The sequence below is a fragment of the Elgaria multicarinata genome, chromosome 3 (genome assembly GCF_023053635.1).
Source record: "Elgaria multicarinata webbii isolate HBS135686 ecotype San Diego chromosome 3, rElgMul1.1.pri, whole genome shotgun sequence".
NCBI classification, from domain to species: Eukaryota; Metazoa; Chordata; class Lepidosauria; order Squamata; family Anguidae; genus Elgaria; species Elgaria multicarinata.
Window position 1 is genome coordinate 155725283 of NC_086173.1, and position 19930 is coordinate 155745212.

At 43.3% G+C, this 19930-nt stretch overlaps 1 protein-coding gene across 1 annotated transcript in view; it reads right to left on the bottom strand.

The window, feature by feature from the left end:
* Nucleotides 1-4252: 4252 nt before the first annotated feature.
* The window catches only part of LOC134395598 (zinc finger protein 91-like), a 33967-nt gene continuing 18289 nt past the window's right edge, over nt 4253-19930 (bottom strand). The window contains exons 5-7 of the mRNA XM_063121756.1: nt 8437-8679; nt 7879-7999; nt 4253-6889 (exon numbers count right to left, since the gene is read on the bottom strand). Coding sequence (XP_062977826.1) covers nt 4995-6889; nt 7879-7999; nt 8437-8679 — 2259 coding nt within the window. The 3' untranslated portion in view covers nt 4253-4994. The remainder of the gene's footprint in view (nt 6890-7878; nt 8000-8436; nt 8680-19930) is intronic.

Here is a 19930-nt window from a genome sequence, read left to right on the forward strand (position 1 = left end):
AAAGTTAATGATTTTTAAGCTGCAAACGCGGACTGGAATAAATGTGCCTCACGCCCTACAGACTGTGATTTGATTTTATAATACCCTTCGTCCTTTTAACTCCCTCCCTCCCATTCTTTCGAGGCAGTAAGCCAGTGTGCACCAATTGCTGGGGAACATGGGTGGGAGGGTGCTGTTGAACCATGTCCTGCTTGTGGGTCCCTGATCGACGGCTGGTCAGCCACTGTGTGAACAGAGTGCTGGACTAGATGGACCCTTGGTCTGATCCAGCAGAGCTCTTATGCTCTTATGACTGTGACTCGGTTTTATAATAGCCTTTCTCTCTCCCTCAGTCCTTTTACCTCCCTCCCATTCTTTCTTTTCCTTCCTCACACTTGGCCAGACTCTCTGCCTTGTTAGTCTGTTGCAGCAAAAACAACCAAGAGTCTTACTGTACTTTAAAGATTAACAAATTCACTATGGCAAAAACGTTTGTGAGTACTCCCCACTTTTATCAGATGCAGGTCATCAAGACAGGGAGCTGGTGTGGTGTGGTATATACTGGGACGCGGGAGATCCGGATTCTAGCCCTCATTAAACCATGATGCTCACTGGGTGACTTTGGGCCGTCATGGTCTTTCACCATAACCTACCCCACAGGGTTGTGGTGGGGATAAAATGGAGAGGACGGTGGTCATGTAAAGTGCTTTGGGCTCCTTGCAAGAGGAAAAAAAAGTGGGTTATAAATATAATTTTAAAAACTCAAATGGCATAGAATCACAGAATAACAGAGTTGGAAGGGGCCTACAAGGCCATCAAGTCCAACCCCCTGCTCAATGCAGGAATCCACCCTAAAGCATCCCTGACAGTTGTCTGTGTTGTCACCGACAGTATTTTGTGAATGACTACCAGTAAGGTAACTATCACTGTGTGTACTCTTCCTACATTCCCTCTGATCTCATAAGAACATCAGAAGAGCCCTGCTGGATCAGACCAAGGGTCCATCTTGTTCAGCATTCTGTTCACACAGTGGCCAAGCAGCTGCCTCAATGGGAAACCGACAAACAGGCCATGGATGCAACAGCACCCTCACTTTGTACAGTTCCACCATCCCCAACCCCTATCTATTATATTATTATTAGCTGGACATCAGAAAAATCTTCCTGTTAGAGCAGTACAATGGAATCAGTTGCCTGGTGAGGTGGTGACCTCTCCCACACTAGAGGCCTTCAAGAGGCAGCTGGACAAGCATCTGTCGGGGATGCTTTAGGGTGGATTCCTGCATTGAGCAGGGGGTTGGACTCAGTGGCCATGTAGGCCCCTTCCAACTCTGCTATTCTATGATTCTATTACATTTATATACCGCCCCATAGCCTAAGCTCTCTGGGTGGTTTACAAAAATGTATCTATACATAGATATATCTATATATATAGATAGATCTGCCATCTTGAGGTTAACACTTCACGCATCTGATGAAGCAGACAGCGTCCACAAGTTATGCCATAATACATTTATATTTTTGATGCAGCCTTCTAAATGCTTGAGTGTTGTAATGTTATGCTCATTGGCTTTTAATAGAGAGAAGATTAGTCAGACAGGCTTATGATAGGCCCAGACCAAGTAGCCCTCAGAGCAGCAACCTCTTCTTGTCACTGTAAGAGTGTCTAAACTCATCAGGGTCAGGTAAATCTTTTCTCACTGCTTTGATTTCCTGTGGTGTGTATGTCCCTCTAAGATGAAACAATCCTGGAGGTTGTGGTCTGCATATGCTACACAGTGGCGATTCAGAGTTTATATTAAAGCCACCTCCCCACCCTAAGCACTGGCAGCTGTGGGACCCCCTCAAACTTTTGCAGAGACTGAGGTGTTTTTCCTGCCATGCAGGAGCTGAAGTCCAAGCATTCACTGAGGACTGTAGCTAATTCAGTCTTTCACATCTCTGTTCAGAAGTCTCACTGAATTAAATGGGGCTGACTCTCAGGTTAGTGGGTATAGGATTGCAGTCGAGGGAGTCACAAAACAGCTCAGGTTTTCATGGGGATGGGGGGCAATATCAGTGCAAAAGAGCTTAAAAACTGATCAGTGTATTTAGAATAATTTAATTTAAAAATGGGGAAACCTTCTCCTCATCTCTCTTTCTCTCTTACTGTCAATGATGTTACACTTACTCCAGTCAAGGAAGCTCATAGTCTTGGCTTTATATTTGATTCCTCGCTCTCCATTATTCCTCATATTGAGGCAGTAGCTAAATCCTGTCGTTTTTTCCTGTATAATATTGCCAGGATTCGATCATTTTTGTCTGTCTCTTCTGCCAAGACTCTTGTTCATGCATTGGTTATTTCTCGGTTGGACTACTGCAACCTTCTTCTCACTGGCCTTCCTTCGTCTCACTGCTGCTAAGATCATCTTCCTGGCTCGCCGCTCTGACCATGTTACTCCGCTTCTGAAATCTCTTCATTGGCTTCCAATTCACTTCAGAATCCAATATAAACTTCTCCTGTTGACCTACAAAGCTTTTCACTGTCTAGCTCCTTCCTATCTCTCCTCTCTCATCTCACACTATTGCCCCGCTCATGCTCTTCGCTCCTCTGATGTCATGTTTCTCACCTGCCCAAGGGTCTCCACTTCCCTTGCTCGGCTTCGTCCATTTTCTTCGGCTGCCCCTTACGCCTGGAACGCTCTTCCAGAACATCTGAGATCCACAAGTTCAATCGCAGCTTTTAAAGCTCAGCTAAAAACTTTTCTTTTTCCTAAAGCTTTTAAAACTTGATTTTGTTCTGACTTTTTACTGCCTGTTTGGTGCATTCTCTTCCCCTCCTTATTGCTTTATTATGATTTTATTAGAATGTAAGCCTATGCGGCAGGGTCTTGCTATTTATTGTTTTACTCTCTACAGCACCATGTACATTAATGGTGCTATATAAATAAATAATAATAAGTTAAATATTAATATAATAAAGATAATTCTATAACTTTTAAAACTAAGTTTCTGTGGCTTTGAACTCACTGGGCAGGGCATTGGAAAATAGGTTTTATTTTTTACTGAGCAATTGCATAGAACACTGGTTGTATATGTTTACTTAAATTTCTACATGTAATCGATGTAGGCGCGTTTTTAATGAAAGTAGCAAATTCTGCTTTCCCGGTCCTAAATGTCTACAGTCTTGAAATAGCTCCTCTTAAACCAGACTTGTGTACACTCATCTTGCGAGTACACCCTATTGAACACAATGGAACGGTTACTTTGAACACATTGGACTGCCACTGCTAATCCTTGGACATAAATTTCCACAGTATGTGGAATAGCCAAATGCAACCTGTCCCCACAATTGTAAGCTACAATTTTTGGTACACGGATGGCATGTACCAAAGTTTGTATACCAAACTGAGGTCATAATAGAAGTAGTAACAGTCAGTCTGCGCTATAACTTTTGTTTGCATCTGTTTATACACTAGAGGAAATAGTTAAGGATACCAGTTCAGCATTCTGGGGCAGCAGTTCAGGATGGTCCAAAACTCCATTTTAAGAATGCAATTCCTATAGGGTGGGGTGGCTCATTAGGGTGTTATCATAGAATAGTAGAGTTGGAAGGGACCTACAAGGCCATCGAGTCCAAAACCCTGCTTAATGCTGGAATTCATCTTAAAGCATCCCTGACAGATGGTTGTCCAGCTGCCTCTTGAAGGCCTCTAGTGTGGGAGATAGCAAATTATTATTTGGTTGCATGGCTTTCTGATATATATTTAGTAAAACTTTTTTTAAAAAATAAGGTTGTTAATTTTCTGTATTTTATAAATATCCAAAACTTGTGTGTATGTCCCCACCCCACCCCACCCCACCTAAGGCCAAAGAAGTTGAACAGAAATATCTGATTAGGAAAATAAATTAAATGCAAGTAGGCTGCAAACCAACCACATTGTATACTGTAGTTCTTTCTGAGGACTTTGGGCTGATTTTAAATGGTCATACTTTAAAGGCACCACCTCTACAGAGAGAATTACCATATTGGGGAAACTGCTTCATGAATTACGTGATTAAGGGCGCAATCCTACGCAAGTTTCAACAGAAAGAAGTCCTACGACTCACAGCATTAATTCAGCCTTGTTTAGCTTGGAAATATACAGTAAAGCGGGTTGTAGACACTTTAGCGGGTAACTACTCAAGTCTAAAAAGGCAAACATCACTGCAGCCTAAAAAGTAGATTGAAATCTATTAAATGCTTTATTTAGGAAAACAAAAACAAAAAAAATAGGAAAAGAAAGCAAGGGGAAACTAGTCAAATGGACAATGCAGGATTAACGGAAAGTAAACAAAAGGGACAGAGTCATATGCAGAAGCTGCTGTCCAGCCACCCAGCAGTCTCTTTCTGCTCCTTTTAAATGGGAAACTAGATTTTTGACAAGGACCAGACAAAACAGAAAGCAATGTGTAGTTTAACTAAACACATAACTGCACCAAGCTGTCAACACGGGGAGATGATAATAATAATAATAATAATAATAATAATAATAATAATAATAATAATACACCTAATGCTGCATTTCAAGCTACAAACCCATGGTACAATTCGTCTGAAATACAGAGTCCCCTTGCTCACAATATGCCCTCTGAGCACATAGCCATGAGGACAGATGCCTGTGTACTGGCTATGTGGGTGCACATACATACAGGGAGGCAACATTTGTTCATGACAAGTGACCACATCGGTGCCTAAACATAAGGCTACTTGGACGCTTCGTAAGATTTGCCTCCCAACTGAACTCAGCCATGGCAATGGAAGTGGCCACCATATATCGAGCACTGAATCACAACTAAGATATGATTAGTCAAACAAACTCTCCAATTATTGATATGCTTCTTCCTGGATTTGAATCTTTTAAAACGAACAGCCATGCTCCATTTGACCTCCGACATTCCAGTTATTACTAGGATTTACAGAATTCTTCTGAGTGTATTCTTTGATGTGATCTAAGATTTGTACTTTGACAAAAGCTCATTCCACTCTTCAGCATTCTAGGGTTTCTCACTTGTGTGTATTCTTTGATGTTCTACAAGTGTTCTGCGAATACTGAAACTCTTTCCACACTCAGCACATTTATAAGGTTTCTCCCCACTGTGAATTCTTTGATGTGCTTTAAAGTTACTGCTAGCATTGAAACCCTTTCCACATTCCGAGCATGTATAGGGCTTCTCACCTGTGTGAATTCTTTGATGTCTCTTCAGGTGTGCACTCCGACTGAAGCTCTTTCCACAATCAGAGCATTGATAGGGCTTCATGCCTGTATGAATTCTTTGATGTGTTTGCAAGTGTGTTCTACGACTGAAGCTCTTTCCGCACTCAGTGCATTTATAAGGCTTCTCTCCTGTATGAATTTTTTGATGCTCACGAAGTGTGTAGCTCTCAATAAAACTACGTCCGCACTCCAAACATTTATAGGGCTTCTCCCCAGTGTGATTCATTAGATGTCTTTTAAGATTTCTACTAAGACCAAAACCTTTTCCACACTCAGAACATTTATAGGGCTTCTCTCCTGTGTGGATTATTTGATGTCTTTTAAGGCTTCTACTGAGACTAAACGTTTTTCCACACTCAGAACACATATATGGTTTCCTGCCAGTATGAATTGTTTCATGTGATTTAAGGCTTCTGTTATCAGTAAAACTCTTTCCACACTCAGAGCATTTATAAGGCTTCTCTCCAGAGTGAATTTTTTGATGTGCTTTAAGGTTTCCGCTGTGACTAAAAGTCTTCCCACATTCAGAGCATATATATGGGTCCTCAGCTGTGTGGATTTTTTGATGTCTTTTAAAAAGTGTATTATGACGGAATGTCTTTCCACACTCAGAGCATTTAAATGGCTTCTCCCCTGTATGGATTCTTTTATGCTCGCGAAGTGTATAGCTCTCACTAAAACAATTTCCGCATTCAGAACATTTATAGGGCTTCTCCCCTGTGTGGATTCTTAGATGCGATTTAAGGATACTGCTAGCGCTGAAACTCTTTCCACACTCTGAGCATTCATATGGCTTCTCTCCTGTGTGAATTCTTTGATGCCTCTTCAGGTGTGTGCTACGACTGAAGCTCTTTTCACACTCAGAGCATTTATGGGGCTTCTCTCCTGTATGGGTTATTTGATGTGTTTTAAGATGTGCGCTGCAACTGAAGCTTTTTCCACATTCAAGGCAATTATAGGGCTTCACGCCTGTGTGGGTTACTTGATGTTTTTTAAGCTGGTCATTACGACTGAAGCTCTTTTCACATTGAGAACATTTATAGGGCTTCTCCCCTGTGTGAATTCTTTGATGTATTTTCAGGTTTGTGCTGCCATGAAAGCTCTTTCCACACTCTAAACATTTAAAACGTTTTTTGTTAGTATGGATTCTTTGATGCTCTCTAAGGTTTTTTATTTGACTAAAACTCTTTCCACAATTGAAGCATTCATAGGGCTTCTCGCCTGTGTGAATACTTTCATGTTCTTTAAGGGTTTCGCTACTGCTGAAACTGTTTCCGCAATCCGAGCATTTATATGGCTTTTCCCCTATGTGTAGTCTTTGATGCGATCTAAGGCTTCTTCTAGGAATTAAACTTTTTCCACACTCTGTTTCATAGCGCTTCTTGTCTGCGAGAATTTTTTGATGTGATATAAGGAAAATGGTCTGATGGAAGCTCTTTTCATATTCTGAATATTTATAGTGGTTCTTGCCTTCGTGGAATTGCTGATGCAGTGTAAGGTCTGAGTTGCGACTGAACTGTTTCCCACACTCCAAGCATGGGTATATTTTCTCTCCGGTGATAATTTTTTGGTGTTCAGCTTCTTGAGGAGCACAAGATTTGTCCTCCCACTTCCGTTTCACTTTTCCTTTCCTTTTCTGCTGCTTCCTCTCTTTATTGCAGTCCTTCTCATCACCTAAGGAATAAAAAGAGAAATCTGATTAGGGAGGAACAGATTCTCAACTCAGGGAACAAACCCAGTCAATTGTCTGTTTTGACTAAATGAGGAGAAAATATGTAGTAGGGATCAGTATTTTCCCAAATATATTGACTAGCATCTGATGATCAGTAGAACTGATCTGAGTGATAAACGGAATTTTAACCCTCCCTAGGCATAGGATCACACAATCAATTTCTATCAGAAAGAAATGTCTGTCAGCAGACAAGAATGCTTAGCCTGATAACCTCAGGGAAAAAAGAGAGGAACCCCACTGTGAGAACACTGTGGAAAGGATACAAACATCAAAGAACTGTCTGAGTATGATGACTAAGTCACTACTGGGTTCTACTGTGATGTAAATGAATGTGTATTCTATTGCAATGACACCATTAGACTTAACAACTCATCTTTGATAAATACATGATCATTAACACTTCAAAAGGTGCAGATAAGTGTAACACCACAATTAACATAGAGATACATATACATACATCTTACTGCAGACAGTTGATGAAGATACAACAATATGAAACAATAATCACACCTTAAAAAAAACATTTCAGGCTTGGATCTATGGAACTCTGCTCCTGTTTTTAATAAAGCTTCTAAATAGATCTCAATATTAGGAAAAGCTGCCTCAGCTATTAAGCCTATAAATTCTGCCTGGTTCCTATGGAGTAGGCATAGGATTGACATCGCTACTAAAGACAACGCTTCAAGATTAACAAAAGTGAGATGCTTTTTACAGCAATTATTTACAGAAGGGAATAAAGTGTTACTTTGCAGATAATAGGTTAAGATTGTTTCAGTGTAGTTAGATTAAATATGCAGCATCTTCCCCAGCCAAATAAACTCTCAATGGCCCAGTTTTCACTTCACAACAACCAATGGATCATTTAACCCATGGGTTGTCTGGGATGATGAGGAAGAGAGACGGTGTTGAAATGTGCTCCACTCTGCCTTACCCAGGGAGGCGGCCCCTCCGTCACGCGGCTGTACGATCCCCTCGACCACCTGCGTGGCCTCTGGCGGCATGTTCTGTGCCTTGGGGAAATCCGTGGCTGCTTTGGCCAGCACGCCCTGCACCTGGAGTGAGGAGCCCAGGAAAGGAAGGGGGACGAGGGATTGGGAAAGAAGATAAACAGGTTAGCAAGGGCCAAGAACCGCATTTCTCCATGTCCTTGAACTCAATCCTGGTATGAGAAGAGGAGTAAAACAAGGCGTCTCAAGCCTCCCCGGTAAAAACAAACAGAAGTACCCAGAGACAAGCTCCCTCCTTCCCAGTAAGTTTAGGAGCTTGTTCATGTGAAGCGGTTTTGGTGCCTACAAATGCTAATCCTTGTGATTCCCCAAGGAGGGCCTGCTCCACTCAGAACCACTCTGCCCTTGACGGGGGTGAGGCAGTCGGGACGTCCCTTTCTTGGGAGACCATACAGAAAGGGAGAGGTTCCTTGTGGGCATTTTTAGGATAACATCCCATACATTCTCGGCCCCAGGAAGCACTCCAGATGAAACTCTCTCACCTCCTTTTCCTGCGTTGTGTCCTGTGAACCGCCTGCCTTGGCCACCGCCTGGGAGCCAAGGACCTTCTTCTGCATTGGTTGTTCCCAGAATCCTCCACTGCTCCCAGCCTCATGGTCTTTCCCTGCTTTGTAGCCAGATGAAAATTGCTCCCTCATCTTCGCTCGCTGCCACAATAACGCCTGGAACAGGGCTGCAGGATGGCTTTGCTCAGCTGCCATTTTCTTTCTTTCTTGTGGGAAGGCCTGCTCAAACATGGGCAGCCATTAAGCCCTGCAGTCAACAACTTTTTATGTGTCACAATAATTACTTTCTTTCATATTTATTCATTTTTATATTTATTTCATTTCTATACTGCCCAGTAACTGAAGATCTTTGGGCAGTACACAAAAGCAAAAAACAGATTATAAGGAACAGTAACAAAGGTTTCTCTCTCTTTTTTGTTGTTGTTTATTCGTTCAGTCGCTTCCGACTCTTCGTGACTTCATGGACCAGCCCACGCCAGAGCTTTCTGTTGGCTGTCGCCACCCCTAAATTCCCCAAGGTCAAGTCTGTCACCTCCAGAATATCATCCCTCCATCTTGCCCTTGGTCGGCCCCTCTTCCTTTTGCCTTCCACTTTCCCTAGCATCAGCATCTTCCCCAGGGTATCCTGTCTTCTCATTATGTGGCCAAAGTCCTTCAGTTTTGCCTTTAATACCATTCCCTCAAGTGAGCAGTCTGGCTTTATTTCCTGGAGTATGGACTGGTTTGATCTTCTTGCAGTCCAAGGCACTCTCAGAATGTTCCTCCAACGCCACAGTTCAAAAGCATCTATCTTCCTTCGCTCAGCCTTACTTATGGTCCAGCTCTCGCAGCCATAGGTTACTACGGGGAATACCATTGCTTTAACTATGCGGACCTTTGTTGTCAGTGTGGGATAAAGTAGATACTTGGGGGGGGGCAGCAGCAGCAAGGCGTCTTTTCCACCACAGCCCAACTAGCAGAAGCTTGATGGCTATATACTACCTTCAATATCATTGGCAGTATGCCTAGGTACAGGGAGCACAGGCGGGAGGGTGCAATTGCTCCCGTGTCTGCTTGTGGGTTTCCCAGAGGCAGCTGGTCGGCCACTGGGCGAACAAAATGTTGGACTAGATGGAACCTTGGTCAGAACCAGTGTGGTTCTTCTTTGGTTCCTGCTGCCACACATGCCTATGCACTGTGCATGATGTGGTCATAGCACAGGACACTCAAGCAAAGAGGCACTGGGCAGGCTGCAGCAGTGAGACCCACCTGAAGGTTGGTAGAGACCTGCAGCTTGAGTAACAGGGCTCTGGACTGTTCTCTCGGAATTCCTTTCCTCTTAGCTTAGCCCTTAGATTACCCCCACATTTCCCAATGACACGAACCCCCCACAGCAACCACTGGAGTCCAGGTCACCCCACTCGCATTTTGAACTCACCAAATTCCCACAGAGGGCTGCCAATTAGTTTCCGGGTGAAGTATAAAGTGTTGGTTATCACCTTTAAAGCCCTACATGGTTTGGATCCAGGCTACCTGCGGGATCGCCTTCTCCCGTACAATCCGCCCCGCGCACTCAGGCCCTCTGGGAAGAATTTACTCCAGTCAACAAAAACAAGGCTGACAACTATTACCCAGAGGACCTTTTCTTCTGCCGTTCCCAGTTTGTGGAATGGCTTGCCGGGAGAGATTTGTCAACTTAATAGCCTTCCGGAATTTAAGAAAGCCATAAAGACTGATCTTTTCTGGCAGGCCTACCCGGCTGAATTTTAAATTTGCCTTTTAATGATGTGCTGCTTTTAGTGATGTACTGGTTTTAAATGTTTTAATTGGTTGCATGATGTTGCATTTGTGTTGTTCTCCTCCTCAATCCGGAGGGAGAGGCGGGTAACAAATAAATTTATTATGATTGCTACGGGCAGAGAAAATAAAAAACTGCTTTCCCCAAGGGAACTTGCAGGGGAGGAAGGGAATGTTCTTTCTCCCCATGTAGTTCTCTAGGAATTTCTCCTCCAGCTTAAATTTTATATTGCCTCTCCCCAGGCAATATGGAGGGCCTGCCTCTTTAACTCTGAATCTGCACAAGAGAATAAGCAGACCATAGAATTGTGGAGCTATAAGGGACCACAAGGATTATCTAGACCAACACTCTGCATGTGCAGGAAAAGCAATTAAGAACGTAAGTAGAGCCCTGCTGGATCAGACCAAGAGTCCATCTAGTCCAGCACTCTGTTCACACAGTGGCCAACCAGCCATTGGCCAGGGACCCACAAAGCAGGACACGGTGCAACAGCATCCTCACACCCATGTTCCCCAGCAACTGGTACACACAGGCTTACTGTCTCGGATACTGGAGGGAGCACATAGCCATCAGGACTAGAAGCCATTGATAGCCTTCGCCTCCAGGAATTGATCCAACCCCCTTTTAAATGGAAAATAGTTCTTGACCATCATCCCTTTGGCACCCTTTTATGTACCTGAACAGTGCAAACATGACTCCCCTCAGCCTCCTGTTCTCTAGACTGAATATCCTAAGTTTTAGATTGCCTCTCCCCAGGCAATATGGAGGGCCTGCCTCTTTAACCCTGAACCTGCACAAGAGAATAAGCAGACCATAAGTTCCATCAGCCTGTCCTCATGGGTCATGTTTTCAAATCCCTCTATCATCTTTGTTGCCCTCCCCTGAAACATGGCTACAAGGACATTTATACTCAAACTCTTGTTCCAGATTCACTACACAAGACTTTTCTGTCTCTTTCTCCAGCGAGGCCCTGAGTAATCCTCAGTGCCACCCTGGCCACCATTGTCAAGACAGCCTGACTGTCCTAAATCACCCCTAATTGCCCTTGTGGACAATCTGTAAATTTGGGCGAGAAACATTAATTGCATGAAACAATTCATGTGAACAACTTTTCTCCTCAGGATAGATTGCTTCTTCCCAGGTTCAACTTATGCTTCCACCCACCCACAAATCTACACAACAATCTGGCAAACTCTGGTCCTGCTGCTAAATGCCAGATATGTTGTTCTTGTTTTTCTTAATTCCCCTGGCTCATAGTTTTCATAGAATCATAGAAAAGCAGAGTTGGAAGGGGCCTACGAGGCCATCGAGTCCAACCCCCTGCTCAATGCAGGAATCCACCCTAAAGCATCCCTGACAGATGGTTGTCCAGCTGCCTCTTGAAGGCCTCTAGGGTGGGAGAGCCCACAACCTCCCTAGGTAACTGATTCCATTGTCGTACTGCTCTAACAGTCAGGAAGTTTTTCCTGATGTCCAGCTGGTTTTGATCTCACCACTGCAGCCCTGTGACTCTCCTTGAACACACACACACACACACACACACACACACACACACACGTCACTAGTGTACCCCCCTTTGTTTAGGCAGGTCAGTGCCTGATGCATTTTGTTTTATTCCCTCAGGATGGATCTGAGGAGTCAACCAGATTAGCCAGGAAGTAGACAGTGGAGCCAGGTGATCTGGAGGAACACCTCCTCCCATATGTATCTGCCCAGATCCTAAGATCGCCTTCAGGGGTCCTTCTCCGTGATCCCCTGCCAAAGGAAGTGAGGCAGGTGGATACCAGGAGGAGGGCCTTCTCTGCTGTGGCACCCCAAATGTGGGATAAGCTCCCTAGAGAGGTTTGCCTGGCACCTACGTTATACTCTTTTTGACACCAGGTGAAGACCTTTTTATTTTCCCAGTATTTTAACAGCTTACCATCTTCACCTTTTAACTTCGATGTTTTAAATTTGTATTTTAAATCTGTATAAATCTCTGCATTCCTTCTCAGTTTTATCCTGACTGTGCTTTTATATTGTGTTTTATATTGTGGCTTGTTTCATACCTTGAATTGTACTTGATGATTTTAATTTTTGTGAACTGCCCAGAGAGCTTTGGCTATTGGGCGGTACAGAAATGTAACAAATAAATAAATAAAGCATGGCAGGGAGTGTGGGTCCATGGCTCATGAGGGAGAGCAGAAAATCATAGAATCATAGAATATGTGTGAAGATGTCCCTCCTTTCATCTGTCTTGAATCTCTCACTAGTGATGACCTTGTGTCATGATAGAGGAAGAAAAATGCCTCCCTACCCACTTTTCCCACACCATGTATAATTTTATACACCTCTATCAGTCTTTCCTTACCATTTTTCCAGGCTAAACAATCCTAGCCATTGTAACCTTCCTTCATAGGGGAGATGCTCCAATCTCTTAATCATTTTAATTACAGGGATGACACTAAGTGAAATCCTAAATGATATTCATTTATAAATGCTATTGGAAGGCAGCCAGGTGGGCAGTGTACACTTTGAAGTATCCTTGAAGAAAGAGAATCTTCTGTAAACCGCCCAGAGATCTTCCAAGCTAAAGAATCCTAGCTCTTGTAACTTTCCCTCATAGGGGAGTTTCTCTAGTCTCTTTATCATTTTAGTTGCCCTGTTCTGCACTTTTTCCAACTCTACAATATATAGGTGCAGTGATCAGAACTGTGCACAGTATTCTAAGGGCTCATCTACACAAAGCGGGATATTCCACTATGAAAGCAGTATAAAAAAGGCAGCTGATTTATAGCGGTAAATACTGCTTTATAGCGGTATTGAAGTGTACTGACAACTGTGGGGGCCCATTGACACATACCATATACCACTTTCATAGTGTTATATCCTGCTTGGTGTAGAGGCGTCATGGGCCCCAACAGTTGTCAGTGCACTTCAGTACCACTATAAAGCAGTAGTGTAGAACCTGTAGTGCACTTCAATACTGCTATAAAGCAGTAGTGTGGCTCCTGCCTTTTATATACTGCTTTCATACTGGAATATCTGGCTTGGTGTAGATGAGCCCTAAGTGTGGTTGCACCAAAGATTTGTATAAGGGCTGTATGATACTGGCAGTTTTATTCTCAATTCCTTTCCTAACTATGCCTAACATGGAGTCTTCCTCTTTTACAGCAGTTGCACCTGGGTTGACATTTTTATCAAGCTGTCCACCACAACCCCAAGATCTCTTTCTTGGTAAGTCATTGCTAGCTAAGATTCCATCAGGTTATACTTGAAGTTGGGGGGGTTTTTTTGCCCCAATGTGCATCACTTTACACTTGCTTACACTGAACCATGTTTGTAATTTTAATTTCCATTCTTAAGTTTGGAGAGATCCTTTCAGAGTTCCTCACAATCCCTTTTTGTTTTTTAACCCCTCAAAACAATTTGCTGTCATTGACAAACTTGGCCATTTCACTAAGAAGTGATCCTTATTCCAGATCATCTATAAACAAGTTGAAAAGCACTGTTACCAATACAAATCCCTGTGGGATGCCCCATTTACACTTCTCCAGTGGAAGAATTTGCCATTTATCCCTCATCTATGCTTTCTGGTTTTTAACCAGTCACTGATCCATAACAGGACCTCTCATCTGATTCCATGACTGCTAAGTTTGCTCAGAAGTCTTTGGTGAGGGATTTTATGGAGAGCCTTTTGGAAATCCATGTAAACAATGTCTAATGGATCACCCTTGTCTATATGTTTATTGACACTCTCAAAAAACTTTAAAAGTTTAGTAAGACAGGACTTACTTATGCAGAAGCCATGTTGATTTCCCCCCCCCAAACAGGGCTTGACCTTCTATATGCTTACTTTTTGTTGTTTATTCGTTCAGTCGTTTCCGACTCTTCGTGACTTCATGGACCAGCCCACGCCAGAGCTTTCTGTCGGCCGTTGCCACCCCTAGCTCCCCCAAGGTCAAGTCTGTCACCTTGAAAAAAAAATTAAGCTAACTGGCGTGTAATTTCCTGGATTCCAACCCCACCCGGATCTCTTTTTAAAAATTGGTGGCAATAATTCCTTGACACTGCTCATTAACCATGCCAGTGATATCTTGCTACCTTTCTTAACTTGTGGTACACATTTGAGCTGAGCTTCTATTATTGTAGTTTTGAGTAACCTCCAAGCATTTTGAAGGGATTTAATCCTCTTCAGTCCCACTTTCATTTTACTTTTCACCTGTTCCCTAATTTTAGAAAAGTTTCTTCTTTTTAAGGGAAATGCTGGATTGCCTGGCAATTTTCCACCTGAATATATATTAAATCTGATAGCACTGTGGTCACTGTAATCCAGTCGGTGCAACAATAGTTACATTTCCTACATTACCTAGGGAGAGGTAATGTGATGTAGTGGATTTGGGGGATCAAAGTTCTAATCCCCACATGGCCATGAAGCTCGCAGGGTGACTCTCAGCCTAAGCTATCCCAGAGGATGGTTGTGAGAATGAAAAGGAGAGGAGGAGGATCATGCAAGCCACTCTGGGTTCACTGCAAGAGATAAAAAGGTAGGCTATAAATGTAATAACAAAATAAAACCTTATTCACCATGGTTAAAGGACCTGAAGTGACTTCTGAACACAGCCTGGCTTTCAGGCTTAACCACCATGGTTAAAGCCATGGTTTAAAATGTCTTCTGAATGAGGCCAGTATCTAATTTAAGAAGGAATGTAGTTTTCAAGGGCTGAGCCCTTTTTTTGTGTTAGGTTTTTTTTTAACCCTTATTGAGATGTATTCTTAAACTTGGTGCAAGTCCTTTCTCTGAGCTTTTATTTTACGAATGTATCTATAAGGCCTAAAACCTTAGCCTACACTGCCCCCAAACTAAAGCTAGCCTACACTTTTTCTGTTTATAAGCGGAATCTTCCATGAGCTGGGCTTGCACAGTGAAGTAGTGTGCCTTGAATTGCTTCTATTGCTTGGTATTATTTATTTAAAACATTTGTATCCCGCCCTATATCATTAAGATCTCAGGGCAGCGTACAGATAAAAGCATACAGTATAAAACAATAAATATACACAGCTAAAAACAAATTAAACCACGAACCAAGTTAAAACAATATATAATTTAAAAGCAGTAAAAACAATTAAAACAGTTCATTCCTAAACTTGGGTTCCATTGAAATATGCGGCTGAGGTTCTCTTCAACAATCCGGGAATCCCTGCTAGAGCAAGGCTGCAAGAAATGAAGCGCTTGCTGGATTCTCTCCCCCGGATTTAGCTCCCAACACGAAGTTTGCAAAAGGTTACCCTTCCGGGATTTCGCTCCCACTGCTGCTGTGCCTTTGTTATGGCTTCAGCGGATAATTTATGGCCTGGGTTCAGACAACACGCTAAACCATGCTGCTTAACCACCAAATAGTTAAGAGAATGCATTCACCATTTTGTGGTTAAGCAGCATGGTTTGGTGTGTTGTCTGAACCCAGGCCTATGAGTTTTAAACGATTACCGGAGGCGATTTAATTGCTAAATAAATCAACGGCACTTACCTCCTCCTGGCACGGGTGCTGAACTCGCTCGTGTGCTGACGCTCGCAGAACGGACTCCCTTGCAAGCCGGGGGTCCTTATATCGCTAGGCTCGACTCTGGATATCGCTCATACAGCTGGGCCGAAGCTGAGCCCCGTCCCAGGGAGCCCCAGGGTTTGCCGCGGGGCTAAGCGTCTCTCAGCCCCTGCAAGCAATTTCTTCTCCTCCTCCTTTGCAAACGGGGAGGGGGTTTATTTTAGCCCCCGGAGGTACTGCGCTCAGCAGCCCCCACCCAGCAGAAGAGCCCCTTCCCACCCGCAGGAGCACAAAGCGCCCCTGTGGCAGGAGCCTCTCCCGGGACGAACGGATCCCAAACCCCCCAAAAGAGCCTCTCTCTCTCCCGCCCGCTCCTCTGCAGAACCCGGTTTTGGGCGCGCGGGTGGAGAGGCCCCTCTCCAGGAATGCCGAGCGGAAACTTTAGGCCAATGAGGCAATGGCGTCCTCGTCTCCGTCAGCAGTTGCTAGGCAGGTTAGGGAGGCCGGAGGGGGAAAGGAAGTTCGCTTTTGCATCCTGGCTTACCAAGATGTCTGCTCCGGCAGTAGCGCCTCTGAAGGCGGGCTCGTGTCTTGTGGCAGGAACTTTGTTGGGGAGAGGAGTAAATGGAAGGAGTGGGTGGGGAAGGATGTATAATGGCTGAGAGCTTGCGTTGGGTCCGATGTTAGTCCTACTTCGAGGAGACCCATTGAAGTAAAGCCTGGCACAGGGCTTAAGCAGAGGATTCCCCCCAACCCCCCAGCTCTGCTGCCTTTCCCAATGGCTCCTCCGTTGCTGGAGAAAGCGGTTTTGTTAGCAGTCCAAGCTCTCCCCGTTTCCGTGATCAGTGCGTGTTCATCAAAGGAATGCAGAATCTTGTTTGTGGGTTAGAAACCTTTGTGGCACCCTTTGGATCAGGCAGCATTCGTTGCAGACCTCAGAATCTGTCCCCCTCCAATTCTGCCTCTGCAGTTGTTTCGCTTTAGGAGTCTTCAGTGCGGCCAAATGCTGGGCAAAAGCGGGTGGGGAGATGGATTTTCCCGACAGCAATATCCCTGGTTCAAACCACACGACAAACCACACTGAACCCATACTCAAGGTTAAGTGTAGGTTAAATATAGGCCTTTGAATTGTGGGTTTGTTTGTTTATTTATTTATTACATTTCTATACCACCCAATAGCCGGAGCTCTCTGGGCGGTTCACAACTCTCTGGGCGGTTGTTGTTGAAACGTTTATTTTTGTCTTACCTGAAACCCAGTTTGTTCTAACAAACCATGGTTTGTTAACCATGAACAACCCACAATTCACAACCCAACAATAAACTGCCAGAGATTCCGCCCAGCCTCTGTCTCCTGGTCACTCTTTCTCTCACCAAAAACAAAAGGAGGGTTGCTCCCAAGCCAAGGTCAGAAAAAAGGAGAAACGGGTTCTCAGGATGCAAATAATTTATTTTCACGAAGCCCGACACATTTCGGCCTGCACTTTAGTCAAAGGTCTTCCTCAGGGGGCTGTAACGTTAATAACACATTTAAATACATTAGGATAACACATAACATTAAAATATGTTTTTGTTATTACGTTAACTAGGCACATTGCCCATATGTAAGTTTTAAAACTTTTAACATTGCACAGTAACACTAGGGCCTATACACATGTGGAATTAATAAAATCATTTTTTTAAAAAAAAATATTGTGAATGTCAACAAACAAAACAGAAAATACATTGTGAAAAATGTGGGGGGGGGGGAGAACCACCCATACATTTTGTATATAGAATTATCATTTCCATCATATGACGCAGGGGGGTGGTGGAAGGGAGAGAATTATACAAAGGTTTCAAGAAAAGCAGACCAAATATCCGTATATTTATCCACTTGCAAGTTGCATCTCTCTAACACTCGTTCAAAAGTTGATAATGTTATTAGGTCCTTGATCCATTGCATTGTGGGAGGTGTGAATTTATCCTTCCAATGTGTCTTTGGGCTGTCATAAGGGCTCTGAAGATCCATGTGTTAACTTCCAAGAAGCCGATAGGTAATTTAGGAGGAGATGCACATTATTCCATATTATAGCTCCGGCTATTGGGCGGTATAGAAATTTAATTAATTAATTAATTAATTATAGATTGTTTCAGGGCAAAGTTCATCCTTATTATAACCTTATTATGATTTTATTAATAAAATCGTATAAAACTAGTTTCCAACAGAAGTGTAATGTACAAATCTTTACTTGTTAAAAGATAGTGTCTGCAGAATATCCTCTAGCAAGATCATTGTCTCCTGTGATAATCTGTGGCGATTCAGAAGAGTAACATTCAAATCCATCCTTATATTATTGTTCATTTTGGGGTGGGGTGGGGGCTCTGCCAGGTGTTTCCATATAGTTGTGATAAGTCCAAAGTGTCATAGTGAGGCACACTGCTGCTATTGTAGGAGAGAGTCTGCAAATAGTTGCTGAGTTGCAGGAGCGGTAAAAATTCTAGATCTTCATTCAAACCACTTGGATACAGAATCTATTCTATTTCCCTTCTTAGTAGTAGCTGTTTGTGTATTAAGTCTATCCAGTGCCCCAAATTTTAAATCTGCGTAAGAATGCTGTTTCTACAAAATGGTTTACTAATGGAGCACCTGACCCATTGTTTTTTTATGTTGCTCAGGTACTCTCCTATGCATCTTTTTAGACTTCTGATTGCCTACATAAATCTTAGGGTATTTACATGGGATAGCATAAATGACAGCAGCACTGCTGCAGATGGTGAAATGACTCAAAAATGTTTCTGCTGGTCAGAGGGATTTGTGAATTCTGTGGCTTCGGAGGCGTATTTGCAATAGCAGCAGTGTACACATGGATGATGACCTTTATGTCCACCGGATCATCCCTGTCTGAATTTTAAACTCACAGCATTGTTATGATCAAAGGAATAAAATGGAATTCACCTGTAATTTCCAGATAAGAAGTAAGGCATGGTGGCACCAGGTAAAATATTGGGTGAACTTCTGTCATGTATTATTTTTATTGCTGCATTTAAACCCAAGGCGGTGTACATAATCCTCCTTTCCATTTTATCCTCACAACAACAACCCTGTGAGGTAGGTTGGGCTGGGAGTCTGTGACTGGCCCAAAGTCACCCAGTGGGTTTCCATGGCCGAGTGGGGACTAGAACCCGGATCATAGAATCATAGAATCATAGAATAGCAGAGTTGGAAGGGGCCTACAAGGCCATCGAGTCCAACCCCCTGCTCAATGCAGGAATCCACCCTAAAGCATCCCTGACAGATGGTTGTCCAGCTGCCTCTTGAATGCCTCTAGTGTGGGAGAGCCCACAACCTCCCTAGGTAGCTGATTCCACTGTCGCACTGCTCTAACACTGATCTCCCAACTCCCAGTCCAACACTTACACCACACTGGATGTACTTTGAATTCACTTTTGATCAGTAAGTTTCTTATGTTCCTGGTTCTTTTAAAGGAGACTCATTGGTTTCTCTTGACACCCAGGGAAGTGCTGACTATGTGCAGTGTCTCCTGATGCTTCCTTGCAGGTGGTTGGTCATATAATCATATGTTAAACTGCAGTGGATTTGGTCTGAAGGTGTTGTGTTCTTTTATGCTAAAAGCTCTACCCACGGCTTTTTCTCTGCTTTTTGGAGGCTTTGTGCAATTACAGCATAGGGGTACCCTTTTTCTCTTAACTGCAAAGACTGTCTGAGATTCTTGTCTGAAATCTGAACAGTTACGTTTGAGTCTTAAGAACTGTCCATATCAGAGGATATTTCTTAGAGAGCAGGGACGGGAGCTATTGTAGCTCAGATATCTGGGAACATCAGTGGGTTTTCTGTAAATGGAGGTAATAAGATGTTCTCCCTCCTTCACTTTTAAGTCTAAGAAATGAATTTCTAGGGTGTTAAACTGAATATCAAATTTAACATTTTCATCCTTAGAATTTACCCTCGTTATAAATTGTTTCAAGTCCTCCCCATTTCCCCGCCAAATGTTAAATACATCATCAATATATCTCAGCCATACCAGAAGATGTTTTACGTATTGGCCCTCTGATGAAAAATGTTACCTTTCGTATTCTGCCATGTACAAATTGGCCACTCTGGAGCAACTCTACCTATATTCCAGCTATACTAGAGTGACCAGATACAAAAGAGGGCAGGGCTCCCGCAGCT